This window comes from Coregonus clupeaformis, chromosome 4 (assembly GCF_020615455.1).
Source record: "Coregonus clupeaformis isolate EN_2021a chromosome 4, ASM2061545v1, whole genome shotgun sequence".
Classification (NCBI taxonomy): domain Eukaryota; kingdom Metazoa; phylum Chordata; class Actinopteri; order Salmoniformes; family Salmonidae; genus Coregonus; species Coregonus clupeaformis.
The window spans coordinates 24,326,348-24,353,532 of NC_059195.1; the positions used below are offsets into that span (position 1 = coordinate 24,326,348).

At 41.8% G+C, this 27,185-nt stretch overlaps 1 protein-coding gene across 8 annotated transcripts in view; it reads left to right on the forward strand.

The window, feature by feature from the left end:
- LOC121554923 (PTB domain-containing engulfment adapter protein 1) overlaps window positions 1-27,185 on the forward strand; it is a 150,349-nt gene that overhangs the window by 120,647 nt on the left and 2,517 nt on the right. For 6 of the 8 annotated variants that reach the window (XM_041868651.2, XM_041868659.2, XM_041868669.2 and 3 more), the window contains 10 exons: window positions 4,731-4,812; window positions 15,587-15,648; window positions 17,258-17,329; window positions 20,369-20,467; window positions 20,598-20,735; window positions 20,972-21,088; window positions 21,228-21,314; window positions 21,462-21,689; window positions 26,185-26,326; window positions 26,590-26,684. In XM_041868651.2, coding sequence (XP_041724585.1) covers window positions 4,785-4,812; window positions 15,587-15,648; window positions 17,258-17,329; window positions 20,369-20,467; window positions 20,598-20,735; window positions 20,972-21,088; window positions 21,228-21,314; window positions 21,462-21,689; window positions 26,185-26,326; window positions 26,590-26,684 — 1,068 coding nt within the window. In that variant the 5' untranslated portion in view covers window positions 4,731-4,784. The remainder of the gene's footprint in view (window positions 1-4,730; window positions 4,813-15,586; window positions 15,649-17,257; window positions 17,330-20,368; window positions 20,468-20,597; window positions 20,736-20,971; window positions 21,089-21,227; window positions 21,315-21,461; window positions 21,690-26,184; window positions 26,327-26,589; window positions 26,685-27,185) is intronic. The other 2 variants (XM_041868685.2, XM_041868675.2) reach the window with 1 other exon arrangement.

A 27,185-nucleotide genomic window follows, 5' to 3' on the forward strand; every position in this document is an offset into this window, starting at 1 on the left:
GAAACTCCAGATATTGAATGGGCTGTTTCAATCTACCACTCTTAAATTAGACTAACCATAATGAATCATATTCCCCTATTAATCAGGACATCACCTACTTAAGGACCTTAAAGACTGTGAAAAAAGCAGTTTTGATACCATTTTCATCATGCTCGGGATGATATACACTGCTCAAAAAAATAAAGGGAACACTTAAACAACACAATGTAACTCCAAGTCAATCACACTTCTGTGAAATCAAACTGTCCACTTAGGAAGCAACACTGATTGACAATAAATTTCACATGCTGTTGTGCAAATGGAATAGACAACAGGTGGAAATTATAGGCAATTAGCAAGACACCCCCAATAAAGGACTGGTTTTGCAGGTGGTGACCACAGACCACTTCTCAGTTCCTATGCTTCCTGGCTGATGTTTTGGTCACTTTTGAATGCTGGCGGTGCTTTCACTCTAGTGGTAGCATGAGACGGAGTCTACAACCCACACAAGTGGCTCAGGTAGTGCAGCTCATCCAGGATGGCACATCAATGCGAGATGTGGCAAGAAGGTTTGCTGTGTCTGTCAGCGTAGTGTCCAGAGCATGGAGGCGCTACCAGGAGACAGGCCAGTACATCAGGAGACGTGGAGGAGGCCGTAGGAGGGCAACAACCCAGCAGCATGACCGCTACCTCCGCCTTTGTGCAAGGAGGAGCAGGAGGAGCACTGCCAGAGCCCTGCAAAATGACCTCCAGCAGGCCACAAATGTGCATGTGTCTGCTAAAACGGTCAGAAACAGACTCCATGAGGGTGGTATGAGGGCCCGACGTCCACAGGTGGGGGTTGTGCTTACAGCCCAACACCGTGCAGGACGTTTGGCATTTGCCAGAGAACACCAAGATTGGCAAATTCGCCACTGGCGCCCTGTGCTCTTCACAGATGAAAGCAGGTTCACACTGAGCACATGTGACAGACGTGACAGAGTCTGGAGACGCCGTGGAGAACGTTCTGCTGCCTGCAACATCCTCCAGCATGACTGGTTTGGCGGTGGGTCAGTCATGGTGTGGGGTGGCATTTCTTTGGGGGGCCGCACAGCCCTCCATGTGCTCGCCAGAGGAAGCCTGACTGCCATTAGGTACTGAGATGAGATCCTCAGATACCTTGTGAGACCATATGCTGGTGCGGTTGGCCCTGGGTTCCTCCTAATGCAAGACAATGCTAGACCTCATGTGGCTGGAGTGTGTCAGCAGTTCCTGCAAGAGGAAGGCATTGATGCTATGGACTGGCCTGCCCGTTCCCCAGACCTGAATCCAATTGAGCACATCTGGGACATCATGTCTCGCTCCATCCACCAACGCCACGTTGCACCACAGACTGTCCAGGAGTTGGCGGATGCTTTAGTCCAGGTCTGGGAGGAGATCCCTCAGGAGACCATCCGCCACCTCATCAGGAGCATGCCCAGGCGTTGTAGGGAGGTCATACAGGCACGTGGAGGCCACACACACTACTGAGCCTCATTTTGACTTGTTTTAAGGACATTACATCAAAGTTGGATCAGCCTGTAGTGTGGTTTTCCACTTTAATTTTGAGGGTGACTCCAAATCCAGACCTCCATGGGTTGATAAATATTATTTCCATTGATCATTTTTGTGTGATTTTGTTGTCAGCACATTCAACTATGTAAAGAAAAAAGTATTTAATAAGATTATTTCATTCATTCAGATCTAGGATGTGTTATTTTAGTGTTCCCTTAATTTTTTTGAGCAGTGTAAATAAGTGACTTGGCCCCAAGCCAATTGTTTATGTCTAATGTGTTGAGATGTGCAGAAAAGTTGCCCTGTCTCCCCTCAATTGTGGACATGGCTGCTGTCCATGTTCATTTGACTCTGCATTGCTCTGAGGCGGGGACAATATTTGGCCGTAAAAAAACAAACACAAGCTGTCTTTTTAAGTAACAAAGCTATTCTGTTTTGGCATACTGGTTTGTAAAAATCCCAATCGACACCCTGTAGCTCATTCCAGTTGAACCTTGCCCCCTGAAGGACCATTGTAGATAGAAAGAAAACATCTCCCAACATCACAATGTGGTTTTAGACCTTTGTTAAATAAAGTTGTCTCTGTGAAAATAATCGTAATAATTGCATGTTTAAACATAATCTTTTTGTCTATTTGACATTATCCATTTGACATTATCCTAGTATCCTTATCGACAAATAGTTATTGTAGGAAGCTTGTTGCTATATGTGCTATAGTTCTGTTTAAATTATGGTGATTTGCTAGTTTTCAATTTTCCTTTCATAATGGGAAGGAATCATGGTTCTCAGTGGCATGCTGAAGGTGCTACACAATAGTCAGTCAGAGCTGGCATTTCCATGTGGTGGCTCACGTAATGTCATAACAATAAACTGTCGCTTATATTGTATCTCTCAAATAGGACAGATAAGACATAGGAACACTTGCAATTGCTTTCTGTCTTGTTTATGGATTTGTAATACCAAAGCTTTCATCACAGTTTCCAGCTCACAGTTCACATCCATTAACTTTGAGACTACTCTCTGCATGGAGTAAGGAAACATTACTGCTCTCTGCTCTCTGATTTCAATCACTATTTGCACATTTTATTATTGTACAACCGCTCAGTTTCTCAGGTCTGGCTGTCAAACAGCATGTTTGTCCTCTCCTTTGAGACTCCTGCGTTGCGTGAGCCACAGTGCATTTAGCACCACGCCACTCTTTAAAAAGTAGCCCTGAAATCATAGAACTATTCACAGAGCTAGACATGTGATTTTCTCCCCCACGTGTAAGAGTCATTATATCCTGAATGTTGCAATGCTCCTCTGCATATGTCAGCAAATAAAAATGTCCTTTCCGAAGTTAAGTTGTCAGTTTGTCTCAACTTATGAAAAGAGAAATGCATGGAACTACTGTCTTTAGCTGGACTATTGTAAGCATTGTTATATACAGTATATGCTACATATTATATATGTGAGTGTCACAGAATATGGTATAGCACGTGTTTAAGTATGTTCTTGGCCTGCTGCAAAGTCAAATACAATACATCACCTTCAGTGCCTATACAGTACACCTACTCATCCTATGCAATCTCTGTTGAGCATCTGATTTAAGGTTGCTAAAGCATGTGCCTGCCATGAACTCTTCAGTGTGACACATTACACACAATGGTCAGTGCCATCCTCATTGCAATGCATATAATTCACCATTGAAAGAGTACTGTAGCCCAATGCTACATTTTCCATCTAGAAAGGAAGGTCTCATCCTTCCGTTGTATCAAAGGGATACATAACAAAGACAGGAGCCTTTTAATTATTTTAAAGTGCACTTTTCAATCAAGTGGACATTCTATTGTTTGATTCACAATGGCTTGTATGTCTGGACAATAAAGTCATTTGTATCCTTGGAACTCATCTGAGGTATTCCATTTGATTCCTTAGCAGAAAATGAGGAAATTGGCCTTTGGAAGATACACCAGAACAATGGTTTCAGAAATGATCAATAACCTACCTCAATGATCAACTCAATGCTTCCTCATCTCATGATTCTCATGCTTTATCAGAATATGTTCGAATCACATGTAGCCTACCTAATGAATAAAGAGTTAAATCAGTACTTCATTACATTTAAGTTTTGAAATGATTTTCTACCTGTTTCTGAAATCACTTTAAAACAAAGGAGAAATTGGCTTAGAAGGATTTGAATCACTATGTGTAAGGAAAGAGATGAATAAAAAAGCAGCAACTGTCAAAATAATTGAGCCAAGACCTATTCTGAGGCAGAATTTACTTTGTCTATCTGTATGAGAGTTTATTTAATCATTTAAACCAAAAAAGGTTGATAGACTATGTGCTGTTAATGCTTTATTGCATGCATAATGTGTTGGCTGCTCACATGATGTTTCTCACAACATCTTCATTCATACACTATGTTTGAGTTTTGGGGGGGGAGAGATTGCAAGGTTGCAACAAAACTTTAACTTGAGATGTCCCTCTTTCTTGCCATGTATCTTTGGCATTAAAAGTTCACACTTGGTTGGGATTATCAGTGAATGTTCGGAGATAACATGTAGATAACCAAAGTGTGCCGTGCCTATTCACTATTCATATATGTATATCCAGCAGAGAATATGACAGCATTTAACTACGCTTTATGTGAAGTTTAAAACGGACTTTGCTGAAATCAGAACTGATGTTTTGCTACAATAATGCATCTACTTTGGTTTGATTTATTCGGGCAGCCATCGACAAGCACATATCGCCATTCTCCCAGGAAGATTAGACTGTAATGCAACATATTGTGGCTGAGAAAAATGTAAAACAGTCCTAAGTCTTAAAACCTTTTCCAGAAAATGGTCTCAAGCAATATTCACTGTTACTACGAAATCGACCAGCAGTGGTAGAATTCTTGAGATATTTGTCATGTTTAGTGTGCTAAATCGACAATGACAAATTATCCTACTAACAAGTCTAGCCATAAAAATAAAAACAAATGGTCACCTCCCATACTCAGATGGTAAATTACTTTAACCCAAAGGTAAATACAACGTGTTTTGAAGGTTGGTTTAGGTTTTCATTGGCGTATATTCTGTCTGCCTAAACATTGGCTTTCTGTGACAGGGTGGGTTTCTTAAAGCAGAGGCTGACATCTGGCCAGTTGTTTGGTAACATTTTCCATGTTTTGTTTGTTGAAGACCTGAGGTTTTAAAAGATTCTAAGACTTTGTTTTTTTCCCTCCTGAGGTGGAGTATTGGCAAATACACAGAAGGGACCACAAAGACACAAGGTTTTCCAGTATGAACCGGGCCTTTAACAGGAAAAAAGGTAAGCACTCAGACAGATTTGGGTTCTGTTCCCCATCTGTAAAGCCCAGTTTCTCCACACCGTCTACTTCAGCTGATATTATGACTGTGCATGTTTCGGTGAGCTACTTGTTCTTATACCTGGAGCTAACTACGTAATCTACATGTGCACTGTAGTACTGAAAATGTCTGACACGACCGCTGCGGTTTCGCAACAACAGCTTGACGTATTTGCCATCTGTCCTACCACTCCAACTCCCTCCACTCGCATGAATCAACAGACCCGGAAAGTCCAAAGACACTACTGGACAATTTTTGGGCCCAGGTGGCCCTGAGTGTTCTAATGTTATTTCAGTTTTATAATTTACCTCGGCCCTGTCAGTCACCCAATGAGGAGATGAAGACATATCAGGCTAGGCAGATCTCTACTCCTGGTTCAGATTAGATTTCCCTTTCATGGACGATATTGAAATACAGCTTGGCGCTAAGGTGCTCCGCTACTGTCATTTTTCATAGGTTTTACTTTCACAAGAATCTAAGTTGATACTTTGTCATATTTTGAACTCCGACTCTGGAGGGCACGTTTAGGGAGTCTATTTTAAGATTGGGCATAACAGAGAAGTTATGGCTTCACAGCTGACACAGAATGTAGTCAGTGAAGTAGACACAGTAGCACAGTTTACCATTCCCCGTCTCGCACTGATGGGCCCACAAATGCCCCCATACATACTTGCACACAGTCCAGTTCTGTGCGATTGTAGAGAACTACAGAGGCGCATCCAGCCATCTGGCATAAAGAGGGCATTAAAGCCTTTCAGCGTAGGACAAAGGTCCCTTCGATCCCTCCCCGAACACAACCGACATTTTACCCCAGACCGACACAGAACACAGGGCTTTTGGAGACAACCATTCATTACCAGAGCATTGCTCATAACTGATTAAGAATAGGGCTTGGTAAGGAAATACAAAAGAGTATGACAGATCTAGTTGCTCAAACGTTTCTTATACAGATTATAATGTTATTTTCCAGGTCTCATTACAGTGCATGACTGTGCAGATTCATCGCTAGCTATTCATCAATATATTGAGTCGATATTGCACTCTCAGCATGCATGCATTACTGGTGGTTATTAAAAGCCTCCTGTTGAGATTGAATGTTTTAGCACAGATTATTAATTGTACTCTTTAAACACTGGGACTTTCATCCTTTCACGATAGCATTTGGGAATTAGCATTATTACGTCTATATTTCTAGTGTCCTATGAGCAAAGTTCCTGCAGACCTGTGTCAATCACTTTGTTATAATTAGTATTTAGCAGATATTCTTTATTTCTTGTATGTTCCTTCATCCTATATTTATTCATTTGAACTGATGCCAAAATGTGGTTGTAAAAATAAACAAAACTAAATAAATTACGTTTCCTCATTCACCTTAATATGCAAGTTATTTGTTTGGTCTGTCTGGCTACATACTGAGCATAATTTTTGTCTGATGTTATCTTGCTGTTCCTATTAGGCATTCATGAATTCCAATTAGACTACTGCCTCTTTTCATACAGTGCCTTCGGAAAGTATTCAGACCTCTTGACTTTTTCCACATTTTGTTATGTTACAGCCTTATTGTAAAATTGATTAAATTGTTTTTTTCCCCTCATCAATCTACACACAATAGCCCATAATGACAAAGGAAAAACAGGTTTGTATAAATTTTTGCTAATTTATATTTAAAGAAAACTTAAATATCACATTTACATAAGTATTCAGACCCTTTACTCAGTACTTTGTTGAAGCACCTTTGGCAGCGATTACATCATCGAGTCTTCTTGGGTATGACGCTACAAGCTTGGCACACCTGTATTTGGGGAGTTTCTTCCATTCTTAACTGCATATCCTCTCAAGCTCTGTCAGGTTGGATGGGGAGCATTGCTGCGCAGCTATTTTCAGGTCTCTCCAGAGCTGTTAGATCGGGTTCAAGTCTGGCCTCTGGCTGGGCCTCTCAAGGACATTCATAGACTTATCCCGAAGCCACTCCTGCGTTGTTTTGGATGTGTGCTTAGGGTCGTTGCCCTGTTGGAAGGTGAACCTTCGCCCCAGTCTGAGGTCCTGAGCGCTCTGGAACAGGTTTTCATCAAGGTTCTCTCTGTACTTTGCTCCATTCATCTTTGCCTTGATCCTGACTAGTCTCCAAGTCCCTGCCACTGAAAAACATCCCCACAGCATGATGCTGCCACCACCATGCTTCACCGTAGGGACGGTGCCAGGTTTCCTCCATACGCAACGCTTGGCAATCAGGCCAAAGAGTTCAATCTTGGTTTCATCAGACCAGAGAATCTTGTTTCTCATGGTCTGAGAGTCTTTAGGTGCCTTTTGGCAAGCTCCAAGCGGGCTGTCATGCACCTTTTACTGAGGAGTGGCTTCCGTCTGGCCACTCTACCATAAAGGCCTAATTGGTGGAGTGCTGCAGAGATGTTGTCCTTCTGGAAGGTTATCCCATCTCCACAGAGGAACTCTAGAGCTCTGTCAGCGTGACCATCAGGTTCTTGGTCACCTCCCTGACCAAGGCCCTTCTCCACTGATTTCTCAGTTTGGCCAGGCGGCCAGCTCTAGGAAGAGTCTTGTTGGTTCCAAACTTCTTCCATTTAAGAATGATGGGGGCCACTGTGTTCTTGGGGACCTTCAATGCTGCAGACATTTTTTGGTACCCTTCCCCAGATCTGTGCCTCGACACAATCCTGTCTCGGAGCTCTACGGACAATTCCTTAGACCTCATGGCTTGGTTTTTGCTCTGACATGCACTGTCAACTGTGAGACCTTATATAGACAGGTGTGTGCCTTTCTAAATCATGTTCAATCAATTGAATATACCACAGGTGGACTCCAATCAACTTGTAGAAACATCTCAAGGATGATCAATGGAAACAGGATGCACCTGAGCTCAATTTCGAGTCTCATTGCAATTGAGTCTCATTGCAAAGGGTCTGAATACTTAAATAATGTATTTCAGTTTTCTATTTTTAATAAATTTGCACCAATGTATAAAAACCTGTTTTTGCTTACATTTACATTTACATTTATGCTTCATCATTATGGGGTATTGTGTGTAGATTGCTGAGGATTTCTTAATTTTTTTTATTCCATTTTAGAATAAGGCTGTAACGTAACAAAATGTGGAAAAAGTCAATGGTTCTGAATACTTTCTGATGGCGCTCTATGTGCAAATATTTGAGATATTTGAAATAGTATTTGAACCCAGGTCTGGTGTCAATACAAGCAATTCCCACTTTTCAGATTGAGTTAAAATTAGGTAGTTTTAACTCATGGTATAATGCAGTATGTGTATGTATGAAAGACACCTAATTATCAAAATAGTGCATGTAATTCATCAAACACAGTGCAAGTGAAGAACTGTTTTCAACGCTGGATATGTGCATTTTTCTTTTAATCCTACATCCTTGACCTTACCAGAATCAAATGGTAGGTTCGAAATTGCTATCCCCAAATAATAATACATTATGCAGATATCTCTTTAAACAGCATAAGCTGCATGTGGCTAACCCGGTCATGCTAACCTTAACCTTTACGATAATGAGTTGCAAATTGAAATAATACACACATGTCTGTGTCCACCAGCAACACATTTCAGGGTATATGATTCTATCATCCATGCAAAGACTTTGCAGCTGTAAACTCAACAGGTAAAAATATACTTGTGTTTCCAAGTGAAACGGGCTATCCTGTAATCACCAGGGGCCCGTGGCACAGAGACACTTTTGTATCTGATGATGACAGATAAATAATTGGGCACAAATCTCTCTCGTCAATTTCTTTCCAGAGTTGTGCATCCAATTACCAGTCGCTGAACATTGAACAGCAAGACTGCCTATGATTTAGAGATAAATGAAAGAAAAGGGATGTTTGGAATCACAAAGGAACCATAATACATGTCTGGCTGCACAGTTATGTCCCGTTGTGAAGCCTTGTGTTCAACTGACCAAATTATTATGCTTATCAAACTTTTGGATGTTTTTGTCATTGTAATACTAGTATCATTCTTGTACAGGTTTGGTTGACAATCTGGAGGTTGTCATTGGTGACAACATGGGGGCCTTTATTTCTGTGTTTTGTTGAGTTGATCATATCTAGCGAGTCCTGCCATGAGGGGTTTTGATCATTTTTATCACCTATGTTTATTGCTGATGCCCAGAGACATGACTGGGTGGTCTTGTGATGATGTGGGATGCAGCTTTCCTTGAGGAAGATGATCAAGGAGAGTTGGAGACTTGCAGGGCAGTAATAAAATAGAAAGTACTGTACAGTCTTTGAAAAGCGTACAACAAAAGATAGGCTTTGGTGTATTTTGATGTTGTGCATAAGCATGCACATTCACGCGCACACACACCAAAACACACACATACACACACACACACACACGTTTCCATATTTCCATTTTACAGGAAGGAAAATAATGTACATAGGCTAACTCATAAAAAGCTACGATTTCAGTCCTCAATTTGTTTTATTCAGCGTTCATATTGTGAATGGGGCAATTTTGATCCGGATTCCATGAGCTATTCCATTTCTGAATATGGAATTGACTTCAATCCTTGTAACAATGGGCTTTCCATATAATGAAGAAATGTCAAAATTATTCATGGTGCTCAGAGAATGCCCTCCTTAAAAACAAGGGTCACATTATACTTATTAAAATATATGTCTGTTTGACTTCCTCCTCAAAGAGGGATCATAAGAGTTTGGATTGGCCAGGAAATAGATTTGTATGTTATCATCAATGCATTGGGAGTAAGACATCAGGGCAGTCCACCAGATTGTTTTATATCCATTGAATGACAAGATGGGGAGGATTAGAAACAAATACATTAAATGTGAGATTGTGTACACTCGCGACAAGGGGGCATACTGTATATCCACTACTATTGTCCTTTATTTGTCATTTGGAGAGGTTACAAGAGGCTTTTTAATTTCGCTGGACCACCTTGGCAGTTAATATCCAGACAAACTGTAAAACAAAGTATTAGAGGTGCTAAACCATTTGAGCTTAGCTTAACTCCTCTGACCAGCAGACAAATGAGGCAGCTGGACAAATAATATAGGGAGCTGTGCCTTGTAAGAATTATTGACAACTATTTTATGCTAGCATTTTTATGGGGATGGAAGAGTGATTGTACTAAATGTGTTTGGGTCCTGTTAAGTCCCATTTTATGTGGAATGCCATTCATCCCAGATATGACATGTATGTACAGGTATACTTGTCAGAGGTGATCTACAAAATTATTATATATATTTTTTCAACAGAGCTGTTCCCTATAAACTGTTTGGGTCATTCATTATACAGCTACTGTCTTTTCAAAAGCTGCATTTTCTTTGACAGGGAAATTATTAATGAGCATCTCTCTGGAAATGGTTCCCTCAAAGGGCACTGCCTTAATGTCATTGTAACACTTATGAATGTTACCTAGCCTATGACATTTCCCTTAGCTTTAGATGTGAACCACTGCTTGCATGGCTGCTTTGCTCAGCTAATGCAGGGTTTCCTTCCCAAACTCGGCATGACTTGACGAAGGGTTTGCAAACCCAGCAAACTCATTGTCAGCTTTGACTCGATAGAATGCAGTGGTGAATGACTGTTTCCCTGCATTGAACAACTTTATCGAAGCAATTGTGTTGCAATCACTGTACTTATACAGTGTATGCTTTTTAGGTTTAAGTTTACAAGGTGTTTTTAGAGGGCTATCTCTTGATTGAGCAATTCAAAGTTGTGCTCTTCTCAGTCTGACCTTTGAGTCATCCTCTGGAAGGATGATGATGAGTAACCTTTGGGATAATGGAAGGCTTTACTCTTGTAGCTTCAACAAACAACATATGTTGAAAATGTCTAGAAAAGGTCTAAATATGATTCAAAATGGCCTTGAAATCAGTGCAACATAAATACGAAATCATCATCGACTGTTGAGGCAAAATTCTCAGTATCGTCATTACCCTCAAGGTGATGATGGTTGGAAATCTAAGTGCAAAAGGAACACAAGGACGGTCTCCACTCTGAGTCCCATTCACTGGCAAGTACGCTCCCCTCATCATTGTATTGCATTGTGTTGGAGGAGATTGTTGGAGATCCATTGTATTTTATTTTATCCTTAATGTTTAACCATTTGTATCTGTCCGCTTCATTTAATTAAAAAGGATATCTAGAGGCTTTAAATACTGATGGAGGTATTTTAGACTTCAGTCCCCCGGAGCCTTTTGATCGATCCAGCTGAACTCTAAACGAGACAAATTGGAGATTAATTGGACATTGTTTTCCTGTAAGAGCCGAGTGCTGGCAATGGCTAGCCTGGCCCATGAGCGATGAATTGCTGCCGTCCCAGATAGCATTACCTGTGTAATTCATTAAAGTGAATGTATATAGAGGGGAGATAATGAGCTCAGTGTAACACCCTGGCTCTGGGACTCTATATGTTGAGCCAGGGTGTGTTCTTTCTATGTGTTATATTTCTATGTTGGGGGTTCTAGTTCTTCTGTTTCTTTGTTGGCCTGAATGACTCCCAATCAGAGGCAACGAGTGTCAGCTGTGGCTGGTTGTCTCTGATTGGGAGCCATATTTAAACTGTCTGTTTTTCCCTTTGTGTTTGTGGGTTCTTGTTCCGTGTTGGTCTATGTTACCTAGGACGTTACGAGTCGTTTGTTGTTTTGTTCATTGTCAGTATTTATCACTATAGATAAATAAACATGTTCGTTCATCACGCTGCGCCTTGGTCCTCCTCTCTTAACGACGATCGTGACACTCAGACTAGGGCTTGGTCCGTCTGGAACTCCGAAAGGCTTTACTACTAACTGTAGTTCTGAAAACAATGCGCTTGTTTTAATTTCACACAAAGCACTAGCTTTGATGTAAAGTCGTGGTCTTACGTAATTTAGCAGACGCTCTTATCCAGAGCGACTTACAGTTAGTGAGTGCATACATTTTCATACTGGCCCCCCGTGGGAAACGAACCCACAACCCTGGCGTTGCAAGCGCCATGCTCTACCAACTGAGCTACATGGGGCTAATGACACAAATACTAATTTTCACAAAGTCTGCTGCCTCAGTTTTGATGATGGCAATTTGCATATACTCCAGAATGTCATGAAGAGTGATCAGATTAATTGCAATTCATTGCAAAGTCCCCCACAAAAAACATTTCCACTGCATTTCAGCCTTGCCACAAAAGGACCAGCTGACATCATGTCAGTGATTCTCTCGTTAACACAGGTGAGAGTGTAGACGAGGACAAGGTTGGAGATCACTCTGTCATGCTGATTGAGTTAGAATAACAGACTTAAAGCTTTAAAAGGAGGGTGGTGCTTGAAATTATTGTTCTTCCTCTGTTAACCATGGTTACCTGCAAGGAAACACGTGCCGTCATCATTGATTTGCACAAAAAGGGCTTCACAGGCAAGGATATTGCTGCTAGTAAGATTGCACCTAAATCAATTGTTTATCGGATCATCAAGAACTTCAATGGCAGCAGGCAGGTGTGAGTGCATCTGCACGCACAGTGAGGCGAAGACTTTTGGAGGATGGCCTGGTGTCAAGAAGGGCAGCAAAGGAGCCACTTCTCTCCAAGAAAAACATCAGGGACAGACTGATATTCTACAAAAGGTACAGGGATTGGACTGCTGAGGACTGGGTTAAAGTCATTTTCTTTGATGAATCCCCTTTCCGATTGTTTGGGGCATCCGGAAAACACCTTGTCCGTAGAAGACAAGGTGAGCGCTACCATCAGTCCTGTGTCATGCCAACAGTAAAGCATCCTGAGACCATTAATGTGTGGGGTTGCTTCTCAGCCAAGGGAGTGGGCTCACTGACAATTTTGCCTAAGAACACAGCCATGAATAAAGAATGGTACCAACACATCCTCTGAGAGCAACTTCTCCCAACCATCCAAGAACAGTTTGGTGACGACCAATGCCTTTTCTAGCATGTTGGAGCGCCTTGCCATAAGGCAAAAGTGATAACTAAGTGGCACGGGGAACAAAACATCGACATTTTGGGTCCATGGCCAGGAAACCCCCCAGACCTTAATCCCATTGAGAACTTGTGGTCGATCCTCAAGAGGCGGGTGGACAAACAAAAACCCACAAATTCTGACAAACTCCAAGCATTGATTATGCAAGGATGGGCTGCCATCAGTCAGGATGTGGCCCAGAAGTTAATTGACAGCATGCCAGGGCGGATTGCAGAGGTCTTGAAAAAGAAGGGTCAACACTGCAAATATTGACTCTTTGCATAAACGTAATGTAATTGTCAATAAAATACTTTGACACTTATGGAATGCTTGTAATTATACTTCAGTATACCATAGTAACATCTGATAAAAATATCTCATAACACTGAAGCAGCGAACTTTGTGAAGACTAATACTTGTGTCATTCTCAAAACGTTTGACCACGCCGGAACTATTATTGTTTGATTACTTTCCCTGTAGTCTCCATCAGGCACCTCTTTCGACATGACATGTAACCTTAAAGCTGTCACTGATTCAGACTGTTCAGGACACACATGCCACATTAAACTGACCTTCACACTCTCAGACACATCCTCTCATGCCCACAGCGCTTTATTTCTCCCGTCTACTTGTTTCCCCCCGGTGCCAGTCAATTTTTTGTGTGACTGTACAGTCCGCCTTTTGCAGTTTTATATCAAGTGGGCACGAGAGGTGGGGACGCCTCTATTAATCAAGACTGGGTGCTGACGCATAGAAAATGTGGCTGGGCTTCCTGCCTTCTCTGCTGCAGTGACTGCTGGACCTGCCCCAATTCATCGTAGTTAGAATTTACAGTTCCTTAGCGAGGGGGGGTTAGTGCTTTTTTAAGTCGGTTTCGGTTTGGTTCTGAAAATATTATCACAGTTTTCGATTTCGGTTTCAATATTTTTTTTTACAACATTCAATGCATTATGAAATAATTACATTCAAAAGATTTTAGAGCTTTTTAATGGAAATTTCAAAGCCCAAAATAGTGAACATTCAATTGTCAAAATATTGAGAACTTTCCATTGTCTCTGTCAGGTCCACGTTGGGTAAACATCTATAGAAAGAGAAGAAATTACTATGAAATAATATAATATTTAAGTTGTGTATATTACTTAGTTTTATTTGACGACTTTATTATTTTAAATATTTTTTGGTCATCTCATCTCTGCTCAGGCAGTAGCAGCCAGTCAACCAAACAACCATCTAACATTATCTCTGTGCTCCCCATACAGTCTTTGAATCATCCTACTTAGCTAGTATGCTGCAGAGCTGTCTTACAAAATCATTTGACTAGTTCTTCAAAATACAGAAGGCATACTTTCAAGACTGCTTATTACCAACTACTACACCTACAATCGGGTAGAGCTACCTTACGAACTGTCTCTATAACTTTCATTGTTGTGTTGTGTACATTCCTCTCACATGCGGTCTGTGTGTAGGCTCAGTCTCTGTCCAAGCCGGGAAGAACAGGCACAATGGATTATGGTCATTGTAGTTAATTACCACCTTTCTGCGCTGAACTAGGTTGAATATTTGCTTAATGAAAACAACAACTCCCTTCAGCCCGCCGACCTACATACCTCTTGACTTAATTTATCTTGTGAATTATTTGATTTCTAGAGAAACAGCGCATTGAGCTCACCTAAAAACAAACTAAATGGAATTCAAGTAATTGAACCAAATTCAGTCAATAAGTTGTTTGATAACATATCGCTTAGCACTACCCTGAGAACACTACCAGGAGATTGATCTCACTCATTCACTCTTTGATGATAAGTAGTATGGTGATTATGGATAGAGCTAGTGCTGTGTCACTGCTTAGCAGATGGGTCAGCTGTATAATTGTTATGCGCTTCATTCATACAGTGCCTCCAGAAAGTGTTCACACCCCTTTACTTTTTCCACATTTTGTTGTGTTACAGCCTGAATTTAAAATGGATTAAATTGAGATTTGTTTTCACTGGCGTACACACAATACCCCATAATGTCAAAGTGGAATTATGTTTTTTTCTTATTACTTTTTTCAAATTAATAAAAAATGAAAAGCTGAAATGTCTTGAGTCAATAAGTATTCAACACCTTTGTTATGGCAAGCCTGAATAAGTTCAGGAGTAGAAATGTGTTTAACAAGTCACATAATAAGTTGCAAGGACTCACTCTGTGTGCAATAATAGTGTTTAACATGATTTTGAATGACTACCTCGTCTCTGTACCCCACACATACAATTATCTGTAAGGTCCCTCACTCGAGCAGTGAATTTCAAAAACAGATTCAACCACACAGACCAGGGAGGTTTCCCAATGCCTCGCAAACAAGGGCACCTATTGGTAGGTCAGACATAAAAAAGCAGACATTGGGTATCCCTTTGAGCATGGTGAAGTTATTAATTACACTTTGGATGGTGTATCAATACACCCAGTCACTACAAAGATACAGGCGTCCTTCCTAACTCAGTTGCTGGAGAGATTTAGATTTAGGAGCTTCGGCGGCTGAGCCCCAGTTATGAATAATCGTCTTAAATAATGTCATTCTTCGACTGCCTTTACAATGTAATTCCAATAACTTTAAGTTGGCGGTAGCTGTTTCCAAAGATGGTTAAAGTTACATTTATTTTGTTTGGATTTGTCTTAGATTCTCTTGATTCATTCTTTAAATATAAGAAAATAAAGAACTTTGATGTATATCAATTTAAAAGATTAATGACTTTAAACACAATTGTTCTATTTTTAAGTGACATGAGACCCAACTGTGATATCTCTTTTCAGATAAATCCTGGATGCACACTCCAGAAGCGCTGGCAAAGCATTACGTACCCTACAATGCCAAGGTACGTATCATGATCTGCCTTTCTAAAACAATCAAGATCATGTTCCCTCACAGGTTTTGGAAGTTTTTACCTTTCACTGATTCAGATTGATGTTCAGCATGCCACCATGCATACCTATTGACAGGTCTCACACCTACCAAGGCTTTGAAAAAGTCATGTTTACTTGGGAATAGTTCTCTGATAGTTTTCTGTTATACATAGTTTTGACTATGGCTTTGTCAAAAATAAAACCCTTTCAATATGAAGCTATTGAGTTTTTCCTAGCTCTGAACAAGGTGTCTGCTTCACACTACAGTCAAAGAGCAAACACACACACAGGCAGCCTATAAAAACTTCCTGACTGACTGCAAAGTAAACACAACAGTAGATTCTGACTGGAAACCCACAGACCATTACAAAACAACTGATTTGTTTAGTCTTCTCTGTCTTTGTTATGCGGCACACATCTTAAAGGAAAACTCCCGGAAAGAAAGTCTCCCGTCTAGAGGTGTTTTCTGCTCTGCTTCACCCAAAGACTCCCCTCATATTGGAGGCAGAGCGCCTGTCAGTACACATCCAGCAGCTCCCGAGATGTCTTATTGAAGTGAAGCGAAAAAAGGCTAAAGTAGAAAGTCCAAACTGACACATCTGCTGCCGCTCAAGACTGGAACAGCAGAGAGGAGAGCAAACATAACATCAGGCAGTGGATGGGAGTGAGGGGCAGCAGGGAACAGTACCTTTGCCAATAACCTTCCCAAGGTGATGGATCACCACAGGCTGGGCTTAGACAGTGGAACAGCCTTTACAGTCCAGCAGAACAGAATGCATAGGTCAGGAACGAGACTCACTCCATCCCATGTAGCATATCTGTCATTTGCTGCATCCACTTGCAGAACCCGGCTGCGCTCATATGTGTCCTTGAGTGCGGACAGCATTTGTCACGGCGGTGCAAATGCTGACACCATTTGAATACAGGCCCATCCATCTTTACGCTCTATTGATAGGAGCGTGAAGTGCCATTTTTGGCATCGTTTGCCAGATTTTTGGCATTGTTTGCCCATTGTGTACCCACTGTGTGTTCTGTAGCGGAATTAAATCATGAAGGAGGTAAGTGGATATAATGTCAGAGACCAGTATACAGTATGGGCAGAACCACTGATGTAAATGGCTTGAATTTTGAAACAATTGTTGCATCTCATTATGTTGATGAATGAAAGATCTTAGGAAACCTTAAATCGTTGTATTATTTGATATTACTCCCAAATCATGTTGAAACAGACTGGTGCCATTACATTGGGAGACACTAACGGGGAGAGTACAGAGTCTCATTACTAAACTAGGCAAGCCATATTGAGAGCAACTGTTTCATAGACAGATGGAGTTTAGGTCTAAAGGTCATTGGCTCCATCTGTTGGATAGCAGCAGTAGTGCTGCCTTTTGGGGGGGGGGGGGGATTCCTGCAAACCCTCCTATACTCTGAAGCCTCTTTTTTTATTTGATACACAACATAGAGACATTGTAAGGCATTCATAGATACTTTAACAGTCTTATAGTGCATTGTGACTTAATTCTGTATAACTGTATGCCTAAAGTAAAGTGACACTTTTTTTTTTCCCCCTTTTTATTCTAGTTTCTTGGAAACACAGAAGTTGATCAACCGAAAGGCACAGAGATTGTTAAAGATGCAGTTAGAAAGTTAAAGGTAAGTTAGTGATATACTTTATTTCCTTGGAAACCTGAATTAAAGCTGTGTTACAGAACTTCTTCATCTAGGGGGGCTGGTGAGTATAAAGACGGTCCCCGAAATTGGACCTCATTGGACAGAAAAGTGCACTCCAGGGCGGGCCTCTCTACGCCCACCAGCAACAGCTTAGACGTTTAGGTCAGTTTTTATTTCCACACGTTGATACCCTAAAACTCAGTATTTTGTGGTTAACTGTAATCAGATAAATGTAACCATACTGTACATTCTAGCCAGAATTCAAGGTATACTAATAGCAACTATCTTCCAAGTTATACCTTCATTTTGAGGACTGAGGGTGAGAGAAGAAGCATGTAGCGTGTTGTACCCAGGAATTTACTATAGCATGGATCATAATGACTTACTAGTCAACTAAAAAAGACCGCTACTTATAGCTAACCTCATTTTCGTAATCTTTAGAAATATAGAGTTTCCCTCAGCTAGAGTTCAGCCAGTTTTACTGCCACCGATCACCTTTGCTCTGCCTCATTCTGCTATCAGCATGTCAGCTAATATGCTGTTTTCTTCTGTAATAATTTCAATTGTGAGGCCATTCAAGGGGAAACTTGTTTTCATACCCATCCACCCTTTTGTTACTTCAAGGTATTGAACACTTTGCTGTTCAGTGAATGGGTCATGATAGTTGAGTCATCATTGGCCATATTGTTGACCATTGGTCAAAGCCAGACCCAATCAGTACAGCACACTCCAATTCACCCTGCCCCATCTCTCTTTTGATTATTTCCTTTCTTTGTGTGCTTCTCCCTTTATTTTCTGAACCTTACCTTAACACCACTGCCAATGGATCTCAAGTGTGGAGTTCAGGTCAGACCAAGGTAAGATCATTGAATATAGTCTTATTTTGGGGATTCAGCCTCTTGGTATGTTGAACTCCACACTTGAAACACACTGATTGTAGTATTTTTTTCTTCTTCTTTTTCTCTCTCGCTCTGTTGTCTCCATACAGTGAGGGAAAAAAGTATTTGATCCCCTGCTGATTTTGTACGTTTGCCCACTGACAAAGAAATGATCAGTCTATAATTTTAATGGTAGGTTTATTTGAACAGTGAGAGACAGAATAACAACAAAAAAATCCAGAAAAACGCATGTCAAAAATGTTATAAATTGATTTGCATTTTAATGAGGGAAATAAGTATTTGACCCCCTCTCAATCAGAAAGATTTCTGGCTCCCAGGTGTCTTTTATACAGGTAACGAGCTGAGATTAGGAGCACACTCTTAAAGGGAGTGCTCCTAATCTCAGTTTGTTACCTGTATAAAAGACACCTGTCCACAGAAGCAATCAATCAATCAGATTCCAAACTCTCCACCATGGCCAAGACCAAAGAGCTCTCCAAGGATGTCAGGGACAAGATTGTAGACCTACACAAGGCTGGAATGGGCTACAAGACCATCGCCAAGCATCTTGGTGAGAAGGTGACAACAGTTGGTACGATTATTCGCAAATGGAAAAAACACAAAAGCACTGTCAATCTCCCTCGGCCTGGGGCTCCATGCAAGATCTCACCTCGTGGAGTTGCAATGATAATAATAATAATAACAATGATCATGAGAACGGTGAGGAATCAGCCCAGAACTACACTGGGGGATCTTGTCAATGATCTCAAGGCAGCTGGGACCATAGTCACCAAGAAAGCAATTGGTAACACACTACGCCGTGAAGGACTGAAATCCTGCAGCGCCCGCAAGGTCCCCCTGCTCATGAAAGCACATATACAGGCCCGTCTGAAGTTTGCCAATGAACATCTGAATGATTCAGAGGAGAACTGGGTGAAAGTGTTGTGGTCAGATGAGACCAAAATCGAGCTCTTTGGCATCAACTCAACTCGCCGTGTTTGGAGGAGGAGGAATGCTGCCTATGACCCCAAGAACACCATCTCCACCGTCAAACATGGAGGTGGAAACATTATGCTTTGGGGGTGTTTTTCTGCTAAGGGGACAGGACAACTTCACTGCATCAAAGGGACGATGGACAGGGCCATGTACCGTCAAATCTTGGGTGAGAACCTCCTTCCCTCAGCCAGCACATTGAAAATGGGTCATGGATGGGCATACCAGCATGACAATGACCCAAAGCACACGGCCAAGGCAACAAAGGAGTGGCTCAAGAAGAAGCACATTAAGGTCCTGGAGTGGCCTAGCCAGTCTCCAGACCTTAATCCCATAGAAAATCTGTGGAGGGAGCTGAAGGTTCGAGTTGCCAAACGTCAGCCTCGAAACCTTAATGACTTATAGAAGATCTGCAAAGAGGAGTGGAACAAAATCCCTCCTGAGATGTGTGCAAACCTGGTGGCCAACTACAATAAACGTCTGACCTCTGTGATTGCCAACAAGGATTTTGCCACCAAGTGCTAAATCATGTTTTGCAGAGGGGTCAAATACTTATTTCCCTCATTAAAATACAAATCAATTCATAACATTTTTGACATGCGTTTTTCTGGATTTTTTTGTTGTTATTCTGTCTCTCACTGTTCAAATAAACCTACCATTAAAATTATAGACTGATCATGTCTTTGTCAGTGGGCAAACGTACAAAATCAGCAGGGGATCACACACTTTTTTCCCTCACTGTATGTAAATGAAAGTGCTTTTGTCATATGGCCCTAATCAGTCTAACTTGGTTATAGGGTTTTGTGGATAAGTGAAAAGCATTTTATAGCAGGAATGATCAATCAGAATCATGTATTCAGAAAATGAGTGTGAAATAAAGCTCTGATCGCACAATTTATGTTAATCCTAATTCAAATCAGTATTGCACTGTGTTGGAAGAATGCCATTTTCTAATTTACTTTGGAGACCCTTTTTCAGTAAATAGGGCTAGTTATAATTATTTTATGATATCATGATGATATCATTACTTTCACCACTTTCAATAATAGACTACACTTCAGAATGAGCCAGGGCAAGTTGGAGTACCATGACCATCATACTGTAGCTTTGATAAGTGAATTCTAATGTTTCTACTCTCCCCTCTCTGTAGTTTCAAAGGCATATCAAGAAGTCAGAGGGACAGAAGACCCCGAAAGTGGAATTGCAAATCTCCATTTATGGAGTAAAGATCTTAGATCCCAAGACAAAAGTAAGTCCACATGGCATGGATACTTTTAATAAAGTTTTTTTATGCATATTATGGAAGCATTCAGGTGAAGGGCTATTAAGGAGGTATTGTTGTCTTAAACCGAAGCATTTGTGTTTCTTTTTATTTTCAGGATGCCCAGTACAACTGCCAGTTGCATAGGATATCCTTCTGTGCAGATGACAAGACGGATAAAAGGATATTCACCTTCATTTGTAAAGACTCAGAGTCAAACAAACACCTCTGCTACGTGTTTGACAGTGAAAAATGTGTAAGAAATACGAACTTTGAGAGTTAACGTCTTGAGTTCATGTCCCACGGTATCTGTGTAGATGCAACAATCCCTAGTTAATGATAAAGATAATGACCTAAAATTAAGAATTGTTTCTGGTGAATCATAGATGGAAATGTAGAATTATGTTCAGAACAATTGTTCCTATGCGGTTCGAAATACAATTTTATAAGGAGTTTTGCACAAAACTCATGGAGGATACCGTTGTCTTCCAGGCAGAGGAGATAACACTCACTATTGGCCAGGCGTTCGACTTGGCCTACAAGAAGTTCCTCGAGTCTGGTGGAAAAGATGTGGAGACACGGAAACAGATAGGAACCTTACAGAAAAGAGTACGATTCAACTGTTGGACCAGTGTGATATGGCAGAGACTGTTCCTTATGGGGATAGGGATTGGATATACACTACTTTCTGTTTTGAAGGTAGGTAGCTATGGATCAATTCCAAAACAAGCATCCTTCTTTTTCGCAGATTCAAGAACTGGAAACTGAAAATTCAGAGCTAAAGAAGCAGCTTTCGGATCTGGAGGAGCAGTTGATGATTGATCCTGTGCCACCAGTAAGAACTGCATGGACATCCCTTCCGGTCTCTAGACTTTCCTAAGTAGCTCATAATACCCAAAATAAGATGTCTGTCATGTTCTGTGTGAACTAACTAGCTACTTTCAGTCTTCCACTAATTATTCTGCATGCAATGTCTTCACAGCTGCTGCACATAAACTCTACTAACGAGGCCTACATGCTCTCAAGGCCCTCCTCGCTCTTCTGGTGTCACAATCTGACGTCCTTCTCGTGTCTTGAGATCTCCTCGGTCACACTCACCCCTATGAGCTCACCAGAGTCCAACCTCTCGGCAGGGCTACTAACCCCTCCTCCGGCTAAATCCGCTCTCCTTCCAAAGACTGCCGACGGATGCAGCATCCCCCGGCCTCGCGTACTGTACCACTATCTTTCTCTTCCTGCCTTTTATTTAATTCTTAATTTCTTTTTAGATTTTTTGATTTCTTGATTTCTTGATTTTCTTTCTTTCCTTCTTTTCTTATTAACAATAGTTAATTTTAACTCGTATACACTGAGTGTACAACACATTAGGAACACCTGCTCTTTTCATGACATAGACTGACCAGGTGAATCCAGGTAAAATCTATGATCCCTGATTGACGTCACTTGTTAAATCCACTTCAATCGGTAGATGAAGGGGAAGAGACAGGTTAAAGAAGGATTTTTAAGCCTTGAGACAATAATGAGACATGGATTGTGGATGTGTGCCATTCAGAGGGTGAATGGGCAAGACAAAATATTTAAATGCCTTTGAACGGGGTATGGTAGTAGGTGCCAGGCACACTGGTTTGAGTGTGTCAAGAACTGCAACGCTGCTGGCCTTTACACCCTCAACAGTTTCCCATGTGTATCAAGAATGGTCCAGCACCCAAAGGACATCCAGCCAACTTGACACAATCAATCAATGAATCAATTTATAAAGCCCTTTTTACATCAGCAGATGTCACAAATTGCTATACAGAAACCCAGCCTAAAACCCCAAACAGCAAGCAATGCAGATGTAGAAGCACGGTGGCTAGGAAAAACTCCCTAAAAGGCAGAAACATAGGAAGAAACCTAGAGAGGAACCAGGCTCTGAGGGGTGCCAGTCCCCTTCTGGCTGTGCCGGGTGGAGATTATAACAGTACATGGCCATTAAGGCCAGATTTCTCTCCCAAGATGTTCAAATGTTCATAGATGACCAGCAGGGTCAAATAATAATCACAGTGGTAGTAGAGGTTGCAACAGGTCAGTACATCAGGAGTAAATGTAACTTTGCTTTTCATAGCTGGGCATTTAGAGGTTGAAATAGCAGGTTCGGTAGAGAGAGACAGTTGAAAACAGCAGGTCTGGGACAAGGTAGCACGTCCGGTGAACAGGTCAGGGTTCCACAACTGTGGGAAGCATTGGAGTCAACATGGGCCAGCATCCCTGTGGAATGCTTTCAACACCTTGTAGAGTCCATGTCCTGACGATTTGAGGCTATTCTGAGGGCAAAAGGGGGTGCAACTCAATATTAGGAAGGTGTTCCTAATGTTTTGTACACTCAGTGTATATTGTAGAGTAGACAATGCAGATACATAAAGTATGCTCATCAATATTTCATCAACTTCTAAGTCTTATCTCAATTAGTTATATTAGAACTACAGTCTGACTTGAAATCTATCTTCATAACTCTGACTTCAGAATATACAATGAGCTCCAAAAGTATTGGGACAGTCACACGTTTTGTGTTGTTTTGGCTCAAGTATTGGGACAGTCACACACTTTGTGTTGTTTTGGCTCTGTACTCCAACACTTTGGATTTGAAATGAGACAATGACTATGATGTTAAACTGTAGACTTACAGCTTTAATTTGAAGGTATATTCATCCATATCAAATCAAATTTTATTTGCCACATGCGCCGAATACAACAGGTGTAGACATTACCGTGAAATGCTTACTTACAGCCCTTAACCAACAATGCATTTATTTGTTAATAAAAAAAGTAAAATAAACAACAACAACAAAAAAGTGTTGAGAAAAAAAGAGCAGAAGTAAAATAAAATAACAGTAGGGAGGCTATATACAGGGGGGTACCGGTGCAGAGTCAATGTGGGGGGGCACCGGCTAGTTGAGGTAGTTGAGGTAATATGTACATGAGGGTAGAGTTAAAGTGACTATGCATAATTAACAGAGTAGCAGCAGCGTAAAAATATGGGGTGGAGGTGGGGGGGCAGTGCAAATAGTCTGGGTAGCCATGATTAGCTGTTCAGGAGTCTTATGGCTTGGGGGTAGAAGCTGTTGAGAAGCCTTTTGGACCTAGACTTGGCGTTCCGGTACCGCTTGCCGTGCGGTAGCAGAGAGAACAGTCTATGACTAGGGTGGCTGGAGTCTTTGACAATTTTGAAGGCCTTCCTCTGACACTACCTGGTATAGAGGTCCTGGATGGCAGGAAGCTTGGCCCCAGTGATGTACTGGGCCGTACGCACTACCCTCTGTAGTGCCTTGCGGTCGGAGGCCAAGCAGTTGCCATACCAGGCGGTGATGCAACCAGTCAGGATGCTCTCGATGATGCAGCTGTATAACTTTTTGAGGATCTGAGGACCCATGCCAAATCTTTTCAGTCTCCTGAGGGGGAATAGGCTTTGTCGTGCCCTCTTCACCACTGTCTTGGTGTGTTTGGACCATGATAGATTGTTGGTGATGTGGACACTCAACCTGTTCCACTACAGCCCCGTCGATGAGAATGGGGGCGTGCTCAGTCCTCTTTTTTTTTCCTTTAGTCCACAATCATCTCCTTTGTCTTGGTCACGTTGAGGGAGAGGTTGTTATCCTGGCACCACACGGCCAGGTCTCTGACCTCCTCCCTATAAACTGTCTCATCGTTGTCGGTGATCAGGCCTACCACTGTTGTGTCGTCGGCACACTTAATGATGGTGTTGGAATCGTGCCTGGCCATGCAGTCATGGGTGAACAGGGAGTACAGGAGGGGACTGAGCACGCACCCCTGATGGGCCCCCTTGTTGAGGATCAGCGTGGCAGATGTGTTGTTACCTACCCTTACCACCTGGGGGCAGCCCGTCAGGAAGTCCAGGATCCAGTTGCAGAGGGAGGTGTTTAGTCCCAGGATCCTTAGCTTAGTGATGAGCTTTGAGGGCACTAAGGTGTTGAACGCTGAGCTGTAGTCAATGAATAGCATTCTCACGTAGGTGTTCCTCTTGTCCAGGTGGGAAAGGGCAGTGTGGAGTACAATAGAGATTGCATCTGTGGATCTGTTGGGGCGGTATGCAAATTGGAGTGGGTCTAGGGTTTCTGGGATAATGGTGTTGATGTGAGCCATGACCAGCCTTTCAAAGCACTTCATGGCTACAGACGTCAGTGCTACGGGTCAGTAGTCATTTAGGCAGGTTACCTTAGTGTTCTTGGGCACAGGGACTATGGTGGTCTGCTTGAAACATGTTGGTATTACAGACTCAGTCAGGGACATGTTGAAAATGTCAGTGAAGAAACTTGCCAGTTGGTCAGCACATGCTCGGAGTACACGTCCTGGTAATCCGTCTGGCCCTGCGGCCTTGTGAATGTTGACCTGCTTAAAAGTCTTACATCGGCTACGGAGAGTGTGATCACATAGTCATCCGGAACAGCTGGTGCTCTCATGCATGCTTCAGTGTTGCTTGCCTCGAAGCGAGCATAGAAGTGGTTTAGCTCGTCTGGTAGGCTTGTGTCACTGGACAGCTCACGGCTGTGCTTCCCTTTGTAGTCTGTAATAGTTTTCGAGCCCTGCCACATCCGACGAGTGTCAGAGCCGGTGTAGTACGATTCAATCTTAGTCCTGTATTGACTCTTTGCCTGTTTGATGGTTCGTCGGAGGGCATAGCGGGGTAGAGCTGCCGCTCCTTGAAAGCGGCAGCTCTACCCTTTATCTCAGTGCGGATGTTTCCTGTAATCCATGGCTTCTGGTTGGGGTATGTACGTACGGTCACTGTGGGGACGACGTCATCGATGCACTTATTGATGAAGCCAGTGACTGATGTGGTGTACTCCTCAATGCTATCTGAAGAATCCCGGAACATGTTCCAGTCTGTGCTAGCAAAACAGCCCTGTAGCTTAGCATCTGCGTCATCTGACCACTTTTTTATTAACCGAGTCACTGGTGCTTCCTGCTTTAGTTTTTGCTTATAAGGTCTCAAGTTTTTTTTTTCCTCTGGTTGCACATTGAACCGTTTAGAAATGACAGGACATTTTGTACATAATCTCCCCATTCAAGGGGACTAAAAGTATTAGTACAAATTCACTTATGTGTATTAAAGTAATAAAAAGTTAAGTATTTGGTCCCATATTTATAGCACACAATGACAACATCAAGCTTGTGACTCCACACATTTGTTGGATGCATTTGCTGTTTGTTTTGGTTGTGTTTCAGATTATTTTGTGCCCAATAGAAATGAATGATAAATAATGTATTGTGTCATTTTGGAGTCACTTTTATTGTAAATAAGAATAGAATATGTTTCTAAACGCTTGTACATTAATGTGGATGTTACCATGATTACGGATAATCCTGAATGAATCGTGAATAATGATAAGTGAGAAAGTTACTGACGCACAAATATCTTACCCCCCAAAAATGCTAACTTCCCCTGTTATTGTAACGGTGAGAGGTTAGCATGTCTTGGGGGTATGATAGTTCTGCGATATGAATGAAAATACCCTCAAATTAAAGCTGACAGTCTGCACTTTAACCTCATAGTCATTGTATATTTTCAAATCCAAGGTGCTGGAGTACAGAGCCAGAACAACAAAACATTTGTCACTGTCCCAATACTTTTGGAGCTCACTGTAGCTCACTAATGCTCATGGCATAAGGGAATAATTGGACCGAACCAATACCCTCTACACTCACAGGCTGGCAGCATCTCCTTGAAACCCCAGATGTCCACAGATGTTTTTGACATGGTTCCCTTCTCTGCTGTCACACCCCTGGTACCAATACCCGCAAGCAACGGCACACACCCGCCACCCCCTACAACATCTCCTCCAGGCATAAGTGAGTGCACTGCTCTGGTTACTTTACAGTTCAAGGATAACAGTGAGATTAAAGTTATAATTCAACCACACACAGAATAAGGGATAAAACACCGGTCGTGGTCATTAGGGAGAAAGCGTTTTGGTTACACTATAATAACATGAACAATGCCTACTTAATAAATAAGTGTTACCAATGTAAGCCCATTTATGTTACCAATGTAAGCCCATTTAAACACTCCTACGTTGTGGCATCTCATATAGTATCTTGTCTCTCCCTCACAGGTAAAGACCTTTTTGGTGCAGCACCTTTTGATCCGTTCACCTGTGGGCAAGCTGACTTCCCCCCAGATATCCAGTCCAAACTGGACGAGATACAGGTGACTGCATGTCTGTGAATGATCAAGCTATTATAAAGTGTTGGAGAGTAGACCTCCACCCTAGTAGGGGGGCCCCTACCCTCTCAAATTGATAAACTTGTTAGGAGACAAGTAGGAGAAAAATCCCCTTAAAAGATTTTGTTGAGTCTAGTGCTCTTATTTGTTTACGCCCATTCAGCATCCCTCTTAAGCCATAGACCCACCAATGTCTTTAAGAATTCACATGTAAACGCATAGCCAACTGTCAGCATGGTCAACCCCTCCATTATCTCAGCCAGTCATGGCTAGCCAGGAAGGATCCTGTGTTTCTCCCTATAAAGCTCAGCGCGTTCTCGTTGGCTAAACTAGGCTCATAATGTAACATTTGTATTCATATTTACAGATCCCATACAAGTTTGTAATTAAGGCACATGAAAGTTCACCCTACTGTGAAGTAGGTACTAGTGTCATCCGCCCACTTTGGGCTGACTTGTAATCCACATTCACTTCTCTATTCCTTAT